Consider the following 18,565-nt stretch of genomic DNA (forward strand, 5'->3'; position numbering starts at 1 on the left):
AGGCGCACTCCTCCATTGTCTCCCAAGACAGACAGGTGCCAGCAACAACTCCCGTCAGCCCCAGCAAACATGGTCCCTCTGAGCCCTCAACTGCAGAGGGCTCAATAAAATGTGGAAGTATATGAATGGTTGCTTGGCATACAGTGATGCCAGGACAGAGCCAGCCATCATGGCCCCTTCACCTGAGTGGCACATGGAAAGCCCATTCCCAGCCTTCCACAGTGACCTCCAGACTGACCAAGAAACAGACCCTGGTGCAAAAGGAAAAAAAGGCCCAAGGCTAGGCTATGCACTGGGAGCCAACTTGATTCTTAACAAAGTGGGTCACCAAGGACAGGAAGCAACATTCCCACTGGAGGACAGCATGTGCTAAACTTCTGATAAGTGGATTAATAGGCACTGCTTCAGAAAGATACCAGACAACAGATTCAGGGCAAGTAGTAGCTTGGGCTTGGGGAAAGAAGGTGTTTAGACTGGGAAAATGGCAGCAGAAATGTTACCCCATCACAGAAACAGAAAAACAAGGAGACCCACAATGTAGATCTTCTGCCATGGCTTGGCCATTGGCTTTGAATGTTCCAAATCAGGGGTGGGCAAAAGACAGAATGGAATCAACTGGTAGACTGTGGGTGGTTTTGCAGTAGATCAGCATGGCTTTCCACATTCCCTCTGTTTAATGGTATTAACAACAATAGGACTCTTACCCATTCCAGAATTAGGCTGATAAACGGAATAACCCTTGAAGGTCAACAAGACATGGGATCTGTGTGTGGAAGGATTGTGAGCTTAGCTCCGTTCTGGCACTCAAAACAATCCCCTCTCGGCTTCCAGATGACCCATCGCTCGAGCTTTCACCCAGATTTTTTTTTGCACAAAGTTTGCAGGGAGGTTAAACCACATTGGCTATTTACTGAACATTCGCCCTGATTTCTTTGTGGGCAGATTATAGCTACAACGTTGTGCCAAGCCATTCTTTTCCCACGCTTTTAAGTGCATTTTCTCTTATAGCAAGAAGTCCAATTGTTGTTGCATAAGAGCACCAACCAACTTCGATTCTGCAACCTGAATTTTTCAGCATGCAATTGAATTTCACGCCCAAATCGTGACAGTGTGGATGAAGCACCCCTGGGTTCAGCAGCTGTTCAGAGATTATTATTTTTTAGTTCAAAATGTGTCTTTTACAGCTGGATCCAGTTGTAGATCCTACAAGCCTAAAGTCTGTCTGCTGCTGTTATGAATGCAAACTCTTCCAAATGTTAAAGCTTGTACCCACCACCCAAAAGGAATCCACTCTGTGTTTCTCTACATCCGTTGTTGAGAATTCTTCCCAACTGTTTTATGTAATTCACTTCCATAAGTTTTGGTGCTGTGCCAATAGCTCACAAAGTTTAGAAGCGAGATTAGACAAATGGATGGAAGAGGTCTCTCAATGGCCACTAGTTGTGTCAGACTGGGGAGACACAGGTTCAAATCCACCCTGCTGGGCCATGAAGCTCAAGAATCCGCCTTAGGCCAGTAGTCATCAGTCTTCAACCTGGCCTACCCCACAGGGTTGCTGTGATAATAAAAAGGAGAAGGTTGAAAGACCTTGAACACATTCTTTTGATCTCTGGAAGAACGGCAGGCCAGAAATGTAATAAATGAATGAACGGAACGGAACGGAACTCTACGGAATGAAACCCACAGGTTCAGAGGCTGGAAGTCACAGAATCATGGAATTGTAGAGTTGGAAGATACCACCAAGGGTCATCTAGTCCAGCCCTCTGCAATGCAGGAAACTCAACTAAAGCATCCATGGCAGATGGTCGTCCAGACTCTGCTTGAAAACCTAAAAGGAAGGAGAGTCCACTGCCTCTACTGGGAATCTGTTCCACTGTCAAACAGCTCTCGGTGTCTGAAAGTTCTTCCTAATGTTGGGTCAGAATCTCCATTCTTGTACCTCGAATTCAGCATGAGGAGGTGCTAACAAGTCAGAGATCACTACAGGGGCCTGGCAACCGCATTTTTTAGCTAGGCTACCAAGGCCAGCCATCAATTATGAACCAGTAGATCGGAACCCCAAATAAGCAGGCAAGCCAGAAGGAAACTGCAACAGCATTGCATCGCTGACCACAGTCCATCACACCACATGCGGTGTTTGATTCTGCGAATGTCGAACACAGGCTTCTTTATCTGCACTGTGTAAAAATTGCTGGCAAAGGAACTGGCATGAAACGTCCTGGATAGATAATACAGTCATTCTCATATTATGCTTTAGAAGGTTCAAAGTGATTCACACATATTTTATCTCAGTAATCTTTGCAACCATTCAGGATTATTATCAATCCCTTATTGCCGGGGGATTGGGGGGGGGGGAGAAGAAGAGCCAAGGCTGAGAGATAGGGCCTTGCCTATGGCCACCAAGTGCGTTCGTGGACAAAAAAAATATTTCAGCCCTCCCCCCCCACTCCCCAGTGCCCTCCAGACACTTTGGACTCCAGCTGGCTATGGGTAATGGGTGGGGAAGGCGGCAAGACCCACAAATCATCAGATGTCATGGAAATGAACAACTATCTGACTTTTAGAGGACATCTAAAAGAGGACATCTTTAGAGGACATCTTTAAAAAAAATGAAGGCAGCCCTGTTTAGGAAAGTTTTTAATGTTTGATATTTTATCATATTATTATTATTATTATTATTATTATTATTATTATTATTATTATTATTATTACTTTGGGAGCCGCCCAGAGTGGCTGGGGAAACCCAGCCAGATGGGCGGGGTACAAAGAATACATTATTATTATTATTATTATTATTATTATTATTATTATTTATTATCTTTCCTTTCTGCAGCAAGCAGCAATGCTTGTGGATCCAAAGCAGTAATACACGAGGGAGACGTCAGCACTTTGCGGGGAAGGAACCCCAAGACTTGCAGAGGTACAATAAATAAATATATGAGCATGCTCAGTGTTCTGAGGAATGCAGACTGGCTGTTCTGGCAGGGAATGGAAAACCAGATGGGAGGGAGGAGGGATGAAATGGAGTTTCCTGGAGGCGGGCATGGGCTGCGCGGCTGGAACAGGAGCTGTCTACGCCCCGTTTGTTCCAGGTCCCACTTACTGGAACTGCTTTGGACAACAACAACAACAACAACAAGAGCTTTTGGTTACTGAAAGGGTAAAAACAGATATGCTAATGGCACCCACGTAAGTAAGGGTCATGCCTACTTTGACCCCAAGTTGCTGTCAAGACTATCCGTCCCTTGTTCTCTTCTTAACAAAATGAGCAGCAACTAAAAGAACAGATCCGTTTGTCTCCCTTGAATGTAGGTTGCCATGAGAGCTGATCACAGCCACGCAGGCTTTGCAGACTGAAGGCAGAAACTCCCAAACATGCCCAGGATTGGGCTGCTTAGTGCTTTGGTGGCCATACACACCAACAATCCCTACCTGGCAGAGGGAATGCCTAACTCACTATCCCTGGGATAGCCAACACGGCATCCTCAAGGTTTTTGGGACTACGACTGCCATCAGCCTCAGCAAGCACAGCCAAAGGCCTGGGGTGATAGAATCACAGAGTTGGAAGAGACCACAAGGGCCATGCAGTCCAACCCCCTGCCAAGCAGGAAACACCATCAAAGCATTCTTGACATATGGGAGTTGGAGTTCAGCAACATCTGGAGGGTCGCAGTTTACGCAGCCCTGCATTACAGGGAGAGATATCCATGTGTCATTGCAAAAAGATTGCTTGCATGTGTACGCAGGTGCAGAAAGAAGAGGGGCAGTTATTGCTTTGTTTTGTTTTTGTTCCTCTTTTTATTATGTATCTTGTGTTATTATCTTGCATTTTTATGCTGTGATCTTCCCTGAGCTCTTCGGATGGACGGCACTATACAAATAAATAAAATCATCACCATTTAGACTTCATTCCCCTCCCCACCCCACTCTATGCATTTGAGAATGCTGGTGTAAAGTGCTTCCTGACCCTCTTTTGCCTGTGCATGCACATGAACAAGAAGAAAAGAAGAAAAGAAGAAAAGAGATCCCTGCTTCCATTCCATGCCCCTCCACCTCCAGAAAGACATCCAATCCAGTTAGCAAATGAGTACTGCTGAGTATGGTTGGAGTTGCAGCTATTCTGCAATAAGCGAGATGGGAAGTAATAGTACCACTGTATTCTGCTCTGGTCAGACCTCACCTGGAGTACTGTGTCCAGTTCTGGGCACCACAGTTCAAGAAGGATACTGACAAGCTGGAACGTGTCCAGAAGAGGGCAACCAAAATGGTCAAAGGCCTGGAAACGATGCCTTATGAGCTTATGGCTTAGGGAGCTGGGTATGTTTAGCCTGGAGAAGAGAAGGTTAAGGGGTGATATGATAGCCATGTTCAAATATATAAAAGGATGTCATATAGAAGAGGGTGAAAGGTTGTTTTCTGCTGCTCTAGAGAAGCGGACACGGAGCAATGGATTCAAACTACAAGAAAGAAGATTCCACCTAAACATTAGGAAGAACTTCCTAACAGTAAGAGCTGTTCGGCAGAGGGATTTGCTACCAAGGAGTGTGGTGGAGTCTCCTTCTTTGGAGGTCTTTAAGCAGAGGCTTGACAGGCATATGTCAAGAATGCTTTGATGGTGTTTCCTGCTTGGCAGGGGGTTGGAATGGATGGCCCTTGTGGTCTCTCCCAACTCTATGATTCTAAGTACAGCTGGCTGCAATGGGAGATAAATCAGTATATTAAACACTGTTGGGGAGAGGGAGAGAGAAAGAGAGAGAGAGAAATAAGGACGGAATGTAGGAAGGTAAAGGTAAAGGGACCCCTGACTATTAGGTCCAGTCGTGACCGAATCTAGGGTTGCGGCGCTCATCTCGCATTACTGGCCAAGGGAGCCAGTGTAAAGCTTCCAGGTCATGTGGCTTTTGGCGAACCAGAGCAGCACACGGAAATGCCGTTTACCTTCCTGCTGTAGCGGTACCTATTTATCTACTTGCACTTTGACGTGCTTTAGAACAGTTAGGTTGGCAGGAGCTGGGACCGAGCAACGGGAGCTCACACAATCCTTGAAATGAGGACAGGTGTTGCAAAATTCCCTGCGTTCAGTATTAGATAGCCGCTGTTTTGCCACAAGGGGATCCTGCCTTTACACTGAGCCAGGCCACGGATCCATCAACCGATGTGATTGGTCAGTTAGATAAGTATTTCTATTATTTTACTGGATGGGGGAGGGGCAGCTGCCCCCCCTTGACTACACCCATGACCCCAGCTCTAACTCTGTGGCATCCCTGCCGGACAGGAAGCAAGGCAGGAGAGGAAGAGCTGCAGGGATGGGGGAGAGAGAGAGAGGAAGGGAACTCCGTATCACAATTCCCTGGAAAAAAGTTGTGCAACGTTTGCACTGGCAATTGGGGCAAGTGTATTGACTAGGGAGAGCATAAAAGCCCGTCATAAAATGGGATTAGGTGGCAGATAGCTCACCGGCGATAAGGCAGCCACCAGGGGAAAGATCAAGGTCAGCGGGCGGCAAAACTGGAACGGCCACAGAGAGTCGGGCAAACTTTTGCGGGGTGGGTGAAGGAAGCAGGGAGGGGAGGAAGAAGAAGAAGAAGAAGAAGAAGACGACAGGAGAGCACTCCAGTTCAGAAAAGCAAACACTGCAAAAAACAAGGGAACTGAAGCTTGTGGTTAGAAAGGGAGAGAGGGCCTGTCGATTAGGGTTTTCTTTATTCTTCTCAACAACAACAAAAAAGGCAGCACCTGCATTTCTTTATTTAGGATTGTCGCCAACCAAGCTGTCCCATTGGCGCAAGGACTCGAACAACAGATTTTCACTGGAAGTATATAAAGGGCAGAGCGCAAATGAATATTTCATGGTACAGGAGGGCCAGGCAAGTAAAGGCAAGGGGGATTCCAAACTGAGCCCCAACTTCCAAGGAAACCCCTAGTATTGAACACGTCGTCCACTTTTTCTTCTCCCCCACCCTCCATCCAGATATGGGCCAAAAGTTCTTTTAAGCTGCTCCCCACAGTGACAACAGCATCACAGTCCCCATCTGGAGCTTGCAAAGAGCCTATTTATGTATTCCAATGTGTTCCAGCCCATCCAAAGGTCAGGTTACAATGGTTTAAAAAACAAACTTACTTGTAAATATCAGGGCTATCTGCCACTCGACAAATTTCTAATTGATTAAATGCCTGGCTTTTTAATAGCTAGTTACTCAGTGAGAGTGTAAATAAGGTTTTCGAAACTGTGCCTCTAAGGGAACGGCATCTCTTAAGGCGTGAAACAACAAGAAATATTAAGGACATAAGAGGAGCCTGCTGGATCAGGCCAAGGGCCCATCTAGTCCAGCATCCTATTCTCACAGGGCCCAACATGCAAAGTCGACAATTAAGACTTTTGTGAAAGAGCACTCTCCCCTCCTACAATTTCTAGCACGGAGAATTCAGAGGCCTCTGAACATAGGAGGCCTCCAGGATTTACATACATATTAGTGTTGCAGGCTCTGCCCTGTGAATAAACTCTTTGTTATTACTAAGAATATTAATAATAATTTTATTATTTATATGCTGCCCACCTGACTGAGTTGCCCCAGCCACTCTGGGAGGCTATCAGCACAATATAAAAAAATCAAACATTAAAAACTTCTCTATATAGGGCTGCCTTCAGATGTCTTCCGAAATTCAGATATTTGTTTATTTCCTTGACATTTGATGGGAGGGCGTTCCACAGGATGGGTGCCACTATCGAGAAGGCCCTCTGCCTGGTTCCCTGTAACCTCACTTCTTGCAGCGATGGAACCGTCAGAAGGCCCTCAGAGCAGGATCTCGATGTCTGGGATAAATGATGGGGGTGGAGATGCCATTTAGGGCTTTAAAGGTCAGCACCAACACTTTGAGTCATGCTCAGAAATGTTTTGGGAGCCAGTGAAGATCCTTTATGACCGGTGTTATGTGGTCCCGGCAGCCACTCCCAGTCACCAGTCTGGCAGCCGCATTCTGGATTAGTTGTAGTTTCCGAGTCACCTTCAAAAGTAGCCCCGTGTAGAGCGCATTGCAGTAGTCCAAGTGGGAGGTGACCAGCGCATGGACCACTCTGATGAGACATTGTGCAGGCAGGTCGGATCTCAGTTGTTGTGACCTGCACCTCCATGGATAGCTGTGAGTCCAGAATGACTCCTAGGCTGTGCACCTAGTCCTTCAGCGGCACAGTTGCCCCATTCGGGACCAGGGAATCCCCCACACCTGCCCTCCCCCTGCCCCCCCAAACAGTACCTCTGCCTTGTCAGGATTCAACCTCAATCCTATTTTTGGAGATTCAGCAGGAACTGTCCCTGCCTTCTTTCAGATGCTTCTTGAAAGCTGTACTTTTTAGACAATACATATTGCCATATCACAATATGGATTTCTCCTTTTAGCCAACCAGGACTTATGGATGTTTGATTGTTGTTTTCAATCATGGTTTATAGATATTTACAAATTGATATTTACAAATTGATTTCGTTGTATTTTATGATGTGAGCTGCCTTGATTTATTGTGTGCCCGTGCATAATCATAAATATTCAAAGAATCAAATAAGCCTGTTCTCACACTGAGCTATTTGTCCACCCGCCACCCCCCAGGGAGAATAGGATGCATCCAATTGACTACAAAGGAGCAAGGAAGTGGGGTGAGGGGGGGGGAGATCAGTTCCCACTGGCTCCCTGCTCAAACCAGCTTGATCAAGCTCTATCAAGGCATCATCTCTGCAAGACAGGCTAGTGTGGGACGGGGAACACATTGGGCAGTATGTGGTCTCCTTACCACTCCCAGCCCTGTCTAGTTAACCATCACAAATGCCTATCCGCTGGTCCTCTTTGAAGTGGTTCAGTTTTCCAAAGCCAGACACCATGACTGATGGACAGGAGAGAGGCAACGGCAGAGGTTGCAAATCCAGACACTGGGCAGCAGGGGCAGGACAGAGAGAGGTTTCACAACAGCTGGCAAAATGTGTTGCCTGCGGCCATCGAAGGAACAGTTCCATTTCCCAATATTTTTGTCTGCCGAGAACCCCAGACAGGAAAGGTGGTTCCATCATATTACAAGCAGATAGAAGACAGATAGACAGATAGGAGATATTGCAAAAGGGCAATGGAAATTCTTGGGAAGATAAGAGTGTTTCATAAGGAATATATTTATAACAGGGGTGGGCAAAACAGAAATCAAGATCTGTTCTGGCAGATCTCAAGGTGATCTGCAGTAGATCAGTAAGGGTTTCTGGCTCACAACTGTCTGGATGCAAATAAATAAATAAATAAATAAAATGGGGTGGGGCGGGGTGGGGTGGGAAGTCTATGGATAAATTAGAATCATAGAATCATAGAGTTGGAAGAGACCACAAGGGCCATCCAGTCCAACCCCCTGCCAAGCAGGAAACACCATCAAAGCATTCCTGACAGATGGCTGTCAAGCCTCCGCTTAAAGACCTCCAAAGAAGGAGACTCAACCACACTCCTTGGCAGCAAATTCCACTGTCGAATAGCTCTTACTGTCAGGAAGTTCTTCCTAATGTTTAGGTGGAATTGAATGTATTGCTGATGGTAAAGTATGTGAACTTTTGAAAACTAAATAAACAAAAATTAATTAATGAAATGCTTCTCCCCACCCACCCCACCCCAGTCCACTGCACCATAAATTGTGAATGCTGGGTGATTGTTTTTTTACACAATATTTTTGAATAAAAAGACTGAGGGGTTCAAATCCTTGGGGTGGAACATGTGCTCAGAGTCACCCGTCCTTAATTCTGAGTCTATACCTGCACCACTGATTTGCACCTGGCTGAGGTTGGTGGACCTGGGGGTGGTAGTGATCAACAAAGTCAATCCCCACCAGACTGACCAACCCTGTTGCATATTCTGAAGCTTTATGTGGAATTGCAATAAACTGTGTACTGTGTACACTTGGGCTCAACCGTTTAGTTTTCCTCCCCTGTACATGTTTGCAAGCATACAGAGGTGTATGTACAACCCCTCAAACATCTGGTCCCACAAAAACCTATGCCCCGATCAATCTGTTAAGTCTTTAAGCTGCCCCGAGATTCCTTCTTGCTTCTGTGACAGCACTGCAGGAGTTCTGGCAAAAGAGAGACTCCAATTTCACCCCTGGCTGAGATCCACCTAATGCAAAATCAGGTGCCCAGCAACAAATGCCCTGGTTTTTTTGGAACATAACCGCAGAGGCCAAGGAACATGAACAGATGAAGCTGTCCTGCACAGAGACAAACCATTTGTTCATCCAACCCGGGGCTCCGGCTGGCAGTGACTCTCTGCAGTCTCAAGGGGGATTCTTCCTCCCCACCCCCACCCCGCAACCCCCACCCCAATGCAAGCCACCGCCTCTGCTCTTCACCTGGAGATACCAGGAAATGAACTCAGATCAGATGCTCTACCCCTGAGCTAGGACTCCTCTCCAGTTACACAATCCTGAATGATGCAAATGTGGTATAGCTAGAGACTCTGTTTTTCCCAGAAGGCTGGAAGCGGCACTGTTGTCAGCTCACAACTTTGTAAGAAATGCAAGAGGAACACAGGCAAGTCCAGAGGGAGGAGAGAAGGAATATTTAGGGAAGGGCTTGAACTCAGTGGCAGAGCATCTGCTTTGAATGCAGAAGGTCCCTGGGAGTATTCCCCGTCTGAAACCTTGGAGAGCTGCTGTCAGTCAGTGCAGGTATTATTGAGCTAGATCAGCGTTTCTCAAACTTGGGCTCCAGCTGTTTTGGAACTACAATTCCTATCATCCCTGACCACAGGTCCTGCTAGCTAAGGATGATGGGAGTTGTAGTCCAAAACCAGCTAGAGACCCAAGTTTGGAAAACAATGTGCTAGATGGAGCAATGTTTTGACTCGGGGTAAGGAAGATTCCTATGTTTCTGAAGTTCAACCATTGTTTCTGATCAGCTATCCTAGGAAAAGACAACAGGCGCAGGCTGGACTTTTTCTTCTCCATCACAGACTTTGGCCTAGACAGGTACATTTTTTATCAGTAAGTACCTCTGCAGATTCTAAGAATCTGAAATACTTCCCTAGCTTTAGACCTTCAGGAACAACAAACAGAGACTATGCAACAAGTTTAAAGAGAGATTTCCGCAGACCTGGATCAGGACCCCGGACTTTTGCCTCCCTTCTGCAGCTCCTCAGTCCCAGAAGTTTCAGTTAAACAAGGTTCCATAAGAAGAGACCTGCTGGATCAGGCCAAATGACCACTAGTCCAGCATTCTCCTCTCACAGTAGCCAACCAGATACCTGTGGGAACCTGCAAGCAGAATCTGGGTGCCACAGTATCCCAACTGGTGACTCCCAGAAACTGGCATTGAGAGGCACATTTCCCCCAACAGTAGAGGCATGACATCACCATCAGGGCTAGCAGCTATTTCAGAAGGTCAGCAGTTCGAATCCCTGCAACGGGGTGAGCTCCCGTTGCTCGGTCCCAGCTCCTGCCAACCTAGCAGTTCGAAAGCACACCAAAGTGCAAGTAGATAAATAGGGACCGTTCCGGCGGGAAAGTAAACGGTGTTTCCGTGCGCTGCTCTGATTCGCCAGAAGCAGCTTTGTCATGCTGGCCACATGACCCGGAAGCTGTCTGCAGACAAACGCCGGCTCCCTCGGCCTGTAGAGCGAGATGAGCGCCGCAACCCCAGAGTCGGACACGACTGGACCTGATGGTCAGGGGCCCCTTTACCTTTACCTTTTGGAGCCATCCAAGTTGGTGACCATCACTGCCTCTTGGGGGAGCAAACGGAATAGCTTTGTCTTCATTTAAGTATTTTTAATGATTTTCATTTTTCACACCACGCATAAAAAAGCATAACTCACAACACATCAACCAGTTTGCTTAAAAATATCAATTCAAATTCTCTCAGTGGACTCCAGAAAAACCTTTACACATAAGCAGAGTTTGGAATGGCCATCTGTCATGGGTGCTTTAGCTGAGATTCCTGCATTGCAGGGGGTTGGACTAGATGACCCTCGGGGGTCCCCTACAACTCTACGGTTCTAGGATATTACCATGGTATTACGGTTCTAGGATATTACCATGAAATCTCAGAGGGTTATAAACACAATCTTCTTGATGTCTATAATCCAAAAACAAACTGCATAGTTTATGTTTTGTGTGGTGTGCTTTCTTTTGCCAGCCCTAAGATGCCAAAATTCAGACTCATTGGGTGCCCATGGATTCTAGTATAATGAGAGAGAGTATTATGAGGGAGGGAGGGAAATCTTCACATGCATATCTAGACTTTCAGGTAGCCAACAGAAAGATTGCAAAAGCAGTCTACAGCATCTATACTTGGCTCTGCATACAGTACATGCATGCATTTACCTTTACCATTTTTACATACATACATACATACATACATACATACATACATACATACATACATATGTATGTAACAGACACCTTATGACAAAGGCCATTGTGACCAGGGACAGATGACTGAGCAGGCTAACAAGGCCGGTGATTAATTTCCCCATGGGGCAGGGTCATCAAAGGCAATGCAACACCCACAGAACCCTCGCCTGCATGTGATGTTTCTTACATAACACTTTCCAGGGAAGTCAATTTGGTTGCAAGTTGCAGCGTGCACGGCAACTGAAGGATTATGAATGAGGCTCTGGCAGCTGAATGGGAGGTTGAAAAGTCTTGAATTTCAGGTGGCGTTGGAAGACGTACGTAGCTTTGACACACCAGCAGGTTTGTCTCCTGGTGGTGATGTAGTCATCAAACAATGACTGTTCATAGGGTGAACCAAACTTAAGTGCTCAGAAAATGAGATGCATCAAGGAATTGTTTCTGTTCCTGGAGTCTCCTTTTCCCAGTATCTCTAAGGCCTATTCACCCAGTCTTGCAACAGCTTGCATCTGTGAATGGACTCAAGTGCTCAGCCTAACCTTCCTCCCAGAATACAAGTTTTGAACAGGCAGTCTTCTACAAGACTCGCAATCATTAGCTGCATTTAAACAGAAATCCAAGGTTGCGTATACTGTATCATGATTCAACTCTCCCCGAAATCCTGTGAGGCAGACCAGACTCAGAGTTGTTGACTGGCTCAAAGTCACTCAGTGCATTTCACGGAAGACTGGAGCTTTGAACCTGGGCCTCCCCAGCCCTGGTCCAACACTCTAACCACTACACCAAGCATGGGAAACCTGCATGTCTACGGATGCTGAATTCCAACTCCCACCAGCCATAGCAAACATGCCCAAGGGCCATGGGTGAGGGGAACTGTAGTCTAGCCATTTGGGACGGAGCAGAGGAAGGTCCTTTATACCAAACTGTGTTTGAAAATAGCCAGGAGCATGGGAGTAAAGCAATGACAAACTTAGCATCTTAAAAAGCAGAGACATCACCTTGCCGACAAAGGTCCGTATAGTTAAAGCTATGGTTTTCCCAGTAGTGATGTATGGAAGTGAGAGCTGGACCATATAGAAGGCTGATCACCAAAGAATTGATGCCTTTGCATCGGGAGGTGCATGCCTGGGGATCATTGAATCCCAACTGTTTTTACATACCAGTACCCCATCCTGTATTATTCTATCAGTTACATTGTATCTGCACAATCAGAATGTGGACTGTCCTTGGATCAAGTGACTTTTCTTCTTTAGGTTTTCAAAACTCTTAACCTAGCTCAAGGTTCTCATGTGAACCAGCCCGATGTTTAACTAAGAACCAATCAGTCAGTCCATTGTTTGAAAAATAAGTCTTGCCCCATAATGGCAACTACACGTTCCATTTTGGTGACTGTAACCTTGGTTTAAGGAGCCGGTTGGCACCTAGCTTATATTTATGAGTTTCTCACATTGATACCAAGTCAGGCCATTGTAGATGGTTAAGTCTGGTCAAAGGCGACTATGGGGTTGCGGTGCTCATCTCACTTTCAGGCCAAGGGAGCTGGCGTTTGTCCACAGACAGCTTTCTGGGTCACGTGGCCAGCATGACTAAACCGCTTCTGGAGCAATGGAACACCATGACGGAAACCAGAACGCATGGAAATGCCATTTACCTTCCCGCCACAGCGGTACCTATTTATCTGCCTGCACTGGTGTACTCTCAAACTGCTAGGTTGGCAGGAGCTGGGACAGAGCAACGGGAGCTCACTCCGTTGCAGGGATTCGAACTGGTGACCTTCCAGTTGGCAAGCCCAGGAAGCTCAGTGGTTTAGACCACAGCGCCACCCGTGTCTATGTAGCTAAGTACTGACTGGCAGTATCCCTTCAGGACTTCAGGGCAGGATTCCTTTCCCAACCTCCCCTGGAGATGACAGCAACTTAACCTGTGACCTTCTGCAACTGAGCTAAGGCCCCTCCTTGAACATGTGGTGGGAAAACTGGCTGCAATGACTTGATGGCAATGATTATTAGACGATAAGTAGTGGAAGCCAGGAAATGAGCAGAGATGCGAAAGACAAAGTCAGGGGTCGTCATGCCCTGCTGAGGCTGTGTGTGTGTGATACATGGAAGAACAGAGGATGAAGGCATGACAGCAAGAAATTGGACATGCCCACAGCTACTCAATTACGGAGCTGGGAGAGCCAACTACAAGGGAAGATTAAAGGAGCTAAATATGTCTAGCAAGGGGCTGGTGCCAGTGGCAAGCATTTGAGTGGTGTTAACATGAGATTAGGCGGAAAGGCGATGGGAGCAGAAAGTAGAAAGGGGGCAGGGGGAGTGCAGATCAACTAAGCAATTTGGAAAGCTTCGTTTGTGGTCAACAACACACGTCAGATGCAGTGGCAGAAGGAGGAACCCCAGCTGGAGGATCAAGGCCCATGTAAAAAGATGCCAGGAATCTGTTTTGGTCCCAGCGGAAAGATGGATTCAACAGCCGCTCTGTGAAGGAGGCATAATGAGGTGGTAGAATTTAGGGGTAGTGTGACGTTCAGTCGAAAGTATGAATGTCTACCCATCATTAACAACAACAGCAATTTGCTCTTCACCAGCAGGTCCCAGGGTGGGTTGCGACAACTGAAAATTCAGTTGTAGAATCATAGAATTGTAGAGTTGGATAGGATCCCAAGGGTCATCCAGTCCAACCCCCTAGAAAAGCCAGTGCAGGATGGAAAAGAGTTAAAACAGATCACAGTTGCAGGAATAGGGTGAGTCCTGAAAACACCGGTCTCAGGGGTCAAAGGCCAGAGCAAAGAGGCAAGTATTCAGCATTTGCTAGGTGCACTCTTTAGGGAGGGAATTCCACAACTTAGGGGCCGCTACAGAGAAGGCCTTCTTCTGGAAAGCCTACCGTATTGATGTACAGTATATCATTTTTTCTGGACCACTCAACTCATGCAAAATATTTTGCAGAAGTTATTTGAATAACCTAAGTGTTAGGCCACTTTAACAAATCTTTTTTTTAAATGTTTGTTTTCATCTCAGAGGTGGAGCAGTATTTCACTACTGTCCTGGATAGGTCATCTAATGCTTGTTGGGAGCCCATCTTTTCCAGCAATATCCCAGGGACCTTCCTTGAAAAGTCAGCACGCTCTCTGTCTCCTTCCTCACAAGCTGCCTCTAGCCATTTTGTACATAAAGCTACGAAGACTCCAGATCTTGCTGGACTACAACTCCCATCATCCCGGATCATTGGCTAGGCTGACCGGGGCTGATGGGAGTTGGAGCCCAACATCTGGAGGGCTGCAGGTGTGAAAGCGGAACACATAGAGGCAGGCATTTGTCTTCTCCACAGCTTCAATAAGAAGCTAACCTGATAGCAAGCCCATCCAGACACATAATTTAGAAACAAACCATTGTTTTTTACTATTTGCTGGTTTTTATTTGTTATTGGTTTTATATTGTTTGAGGTAGATTCCTTTGGGTTTTTTAAGTGCTTTATTTTTCCCCTTAAAAAAAGAAACAAACACAAGTCATCTTCAAAGCACCTATTCAAGTAAGACTCCCTTCCCTTGACACAGAAAGCGGAAGCTTTCTTTGCATGACTGCGCTTCCACCTCCCCTGCCAGCTGCAGCAGACAGTCTTGACTCTTTCCAAGCTGGCACTAACAAATGTGCCAGGGGGCTCCTCTCACAGACACCCCTGCCCCAGGAATTGTGCCCCAAAACACTCAACCGCAGCTTTGCCTTCCTCAGTTCCCCGTGGCAAAACCATGCTTTACTCTGGGCAATTTTTCCCATGCCAATGTGAAACCACTTCCCGAGGGCTCCTCTCTTGCAGAAAGTCCTGCCGGCTGCAACTGTTCCTTCCAGGAGGAGAAATCCCCCTGCCTGCTCTCATCCCATGCTCCTGTGATGCCCATCTCTTTTTTTTCTTTTGAAACAAAATCATTTTAATAATAATGTACAAAAACAACACCCTATACAAAAAACCAGAATTATTATCTTTAACCTGTCTCACATGTTCTTCTACTGCAAGGATTCTTTTCTGAGAAGGAAACTAAAGCCAAACTCAGGCAGGCAGGCAGCTTGTTTGTTGTTGTTTTTTAATAATAAAAAAAGGTTGCAATGACACCGCAAGGCCAAATTTTAAACGACCTCTTTTCAAACCCCATACAACACCTGTGATCTTAGGGGAAAGATGCCTGCCTCCCCCAACTGAGATACCCATCTTATTGCTTAGTTCGTTTGATATATTTAATCCCAAACAGGATTCATATGCTCCCTTCCTAAACACAAGTCCTGGTCAACAATCTTGAGGCAGCTTGAATGTACCTTGCTAGATCCCCTTTGGTAATGCCCGTTCAAGATGCCCTGCTACCCGCCTCTAACCAGGGACCCACAAGTGGCCTTATTCACACACACCCTCCAAAGCATCGCCTTCTGTGTCCCTCTTGCCACCCTGATCTGCAACAACGCCTGGTGGTGCCCACGCCTTAAAACCCCTTGGGAAATGGCTTTCTCCTACATTTAGCATCCTGTTGAGAAGGAAGCCAAGGGCATTCACCAACCGCCCCACAACCATGCTCCTGTTCGGTTCTTTTGAGGGTGGGGGTGATTTGCAGCTCATGAATGCCTTTGAGCCATGCCCCATAAATCCAGATGCTAGGAACGGGCTTGGAGCAACAGGAATGGGAACTCGGAGAGACAGAAAAACTAAGTGGCAGAACATATGCTCTGCATGCAGAACGTCTCGGGTTCAATGCACAGGTAGAACTGGGGACGATCCCTTTGAATAGCCGCTGCCTGTCAGTGCAGGCATCACTGAACAGGAATGGGCTAGTGGCCTGGCTTTCCACAAGGCAACTCACTCCTGCTGCTAACTCCACGAGCAGCGGTTTTCCTTCGCTGCACCAAAAATAACCTGCGGGTGCAAACCTAAGAGTATCTTTGGAGGAAGCAAGTCCGGCTGAGTTCAATGGGACTTGCTCCCAGGGAACAGCGCACAAGAGGGAAAGCTTCTTAGCGCCCGCTCCGCCAAGCGGCACTAATGTGATGGTCTTTTAAGGTGCCCCGCATGCTCAGAAGCACTCTCCTTTTTTCTTTTCTTTTCTTTTCTTTGCAAACCGGTCCCGCGAATCCCCTCCTCTGAACGCAGCCCTGTTTTCCTCCGCCTCTTCCCCCAAATCCCAGGACTTGACCGTGAAAAGGTCCTGGCTTGAAGGCAGCCTTGGGAACCCGCGCGCGGCGAACGCGAATTGCGCTCTGCACGCGCTCAAAGGCACTCTCTCCCCTCTCCTGCGGTACAAAGAAATCCCGGGGCTGAGCGCCGAGCGAGAACCCCCCGCCCAGAGAGTCCGCCCCACTCACCAAGGTCTGCTCATACTGCAGCGCCCGCTGCTCCAGGCCGCTGTCCGCCGCCATCGTGGCCGGCTCCGGGCGCCCCTCTCCCGCCAGCAGGCTCCTACGAGCAGCCCCGGCAGCACTCGCTGCGTCCTGCGCCCGGACGCCTGGCTCCTCTCCTCCCTTCTCCCCACGCCCCCAGCACGGGGCGGGCCCGGACTGGCTGGCAGGGGCAGGCCCGAAGGAGGTCCCGGGGCAGCCGCTCCGCCTCCACCGGGAAAGGCGCCGTCGCTGCGGAGGAGGAGGAGGAGAGGAGGAGGCGGACTGGCGGCGGGACGCTTGGGGAGGGGCCGCAAGAGGCGCGTCGTGGCGGGGCAACCCAACGCCCACCAGCCTGGGATGGAGCGAAGGGGCGAAGAAGACCTGCAAGCCGGGAGCGCGCGTAGGTGGGACGGTCCCATCCCGGGCACGTTTACACGGGAGAAAGCCTCCCTAGATGTCCGATATGGCACTTCCTCTCGGATTAGGCGCGCGCGGAAGTTCGCAGCTGGCCGATATTACTCGCGAGGAAGCCACTTTGAATCAGCAGAGGTTACCTCCCAAGGAAAAGTGCAGAGGACTGCGCAGCCATCGAGATTGCAGCGGGGAGGGCCCTATCCTCTCTCTCCCCCCACGCACCATGTTGTCTTTATTGTCAGTATAACGCTGCGGGGGGTGGGGAGGACCAAGCTGGCCCTCCTCCCCACGCGTGCACCCGATCCTGCTGCAGCAGGATCCAGTGGCTTCCTGCAATGATCACTTTTCTCTGGCCTTTCGTGCTCCCCAAGCCCCACCACTCCCAGACGATGCCGGAGCTGAGGTTAATTGCATAAAGTGGGGTCGCCGAGAGAGCCGTTTATTTTATTTCTATGCCGCTTTTCACTCACATGCGTCACAGAGCTGGTTACAAACAATAAATAACAATAACAGAATAGAACATCACAACTGCAACATAAATCATACAGAATGGTTTACGGCATCATCGGTAAAACAATCGCAAATCAGTAAAACTACCACCTCCCATAAAACACTTACTAACAAAGCAACTAAAAAAAATAGGCACAGCCATGACAAAAACCATTTTATAAGATTCACAGCGCTCATAATCCACAAAACAATATTAGCAACAAAACAATTATTACCAACAATATTGGCAACAAAGAACCAAAACCCAGCTAAGCACGGTTGAGTTCACACACACTTTTACTACTTCTGGCCCGACTGCCAGTGGCACGTGGCCCCTCAGAAGGTTACTTTGAGGAATGTGGCCCTCGGGTTGGAAAAAGGCTCTTCCACACACACACACACCCTTTAAAAAATAATTCTAATTTGCATGATGTGCCTCTCCATCTTCTGCACATGTGATGTACATTGTGAATGGGTTGCCCCTTCCAATCCTAACCCATATTGTTGAAAATATTGTTTCAAAATTTGGGTGCCACCCCACCCCACCCCTCTGCCGAGCAGTGGCAAGAAGCCATGGGGTTCCAGGCAGTCACCTAAAGCCTGTGGTCCTTTGGAGAATTGAGACAGGGCAGAGACTGTCGTAGTTTTAAAAAACGTGGTTTATTCACCTATTTACACCTTCAGTTTGCATGGAGGGAGTCCAGATCTTACAGCATGGTCATGCATTAATTTCTAGGGTTTAGGAGGGGGCCCCTTCCCAATTCTATAACAATATTAAATGTAATATTGCACTCCCGTGGACTGCAAGAAGATCAAACCTATCCATTCTGAAGGAAATCAGCCCTGAGTACTCACTGGAAGGACAGATCGTGAAGCTGAGGCTCCAATACTTTGGCCACCTCATGAGAAGAGAAGACTCTCTGGAAAAGACCCT

The 18,565-nt window shown here is 47.6% G+C and overlaps 1 protein-coding gene across 3 annotated transcripts in view; it reads right to left on the reverse strand.

Annotated features, from left to right (window-relative positions):
- The window catches only part of CLCN2 (chloride voltage-gated channel 2), a 76,825-nt gene extending 59,286 nt beyond the window's left edge, over nt 1–17,539 (reverse strand). For 2 of the 3 annotated variants that reach the window (XM_035133465.2, XM_035133464.2), the window contains exon 1: nt 16,714–17,539. In XM_035133465.2, the coding sequence (XP_034989356.2) occupies nt 16,714–16,767 (54 nt within the window). In that variant the 5' untranslated portion in view covers nt 16,768–17,539. The remainder of the gene's footprint in view (nt 1–16,713) is intronic. The other variant, XM_060274340.1, reaches the window with a different exon arrangement.
- Nucleotides 17,540–18,565: the final 1,026 nt, after the last annotated feature.

Source organism: Zootoca vivipara, chromosome 5, assembly GCF_963506605.1.
Source record: "Zootoca vivipara chromosome 5, rZooViv1.1, whole genome shotgun sequence".
Classification (NCBI taxonomy): domain Eukaryota; kingdom Metazoa; phylum Chordata; class Lepidosauria; order Squamata; family Lacertidae; genus Zootoca; species Zootoca vivipara.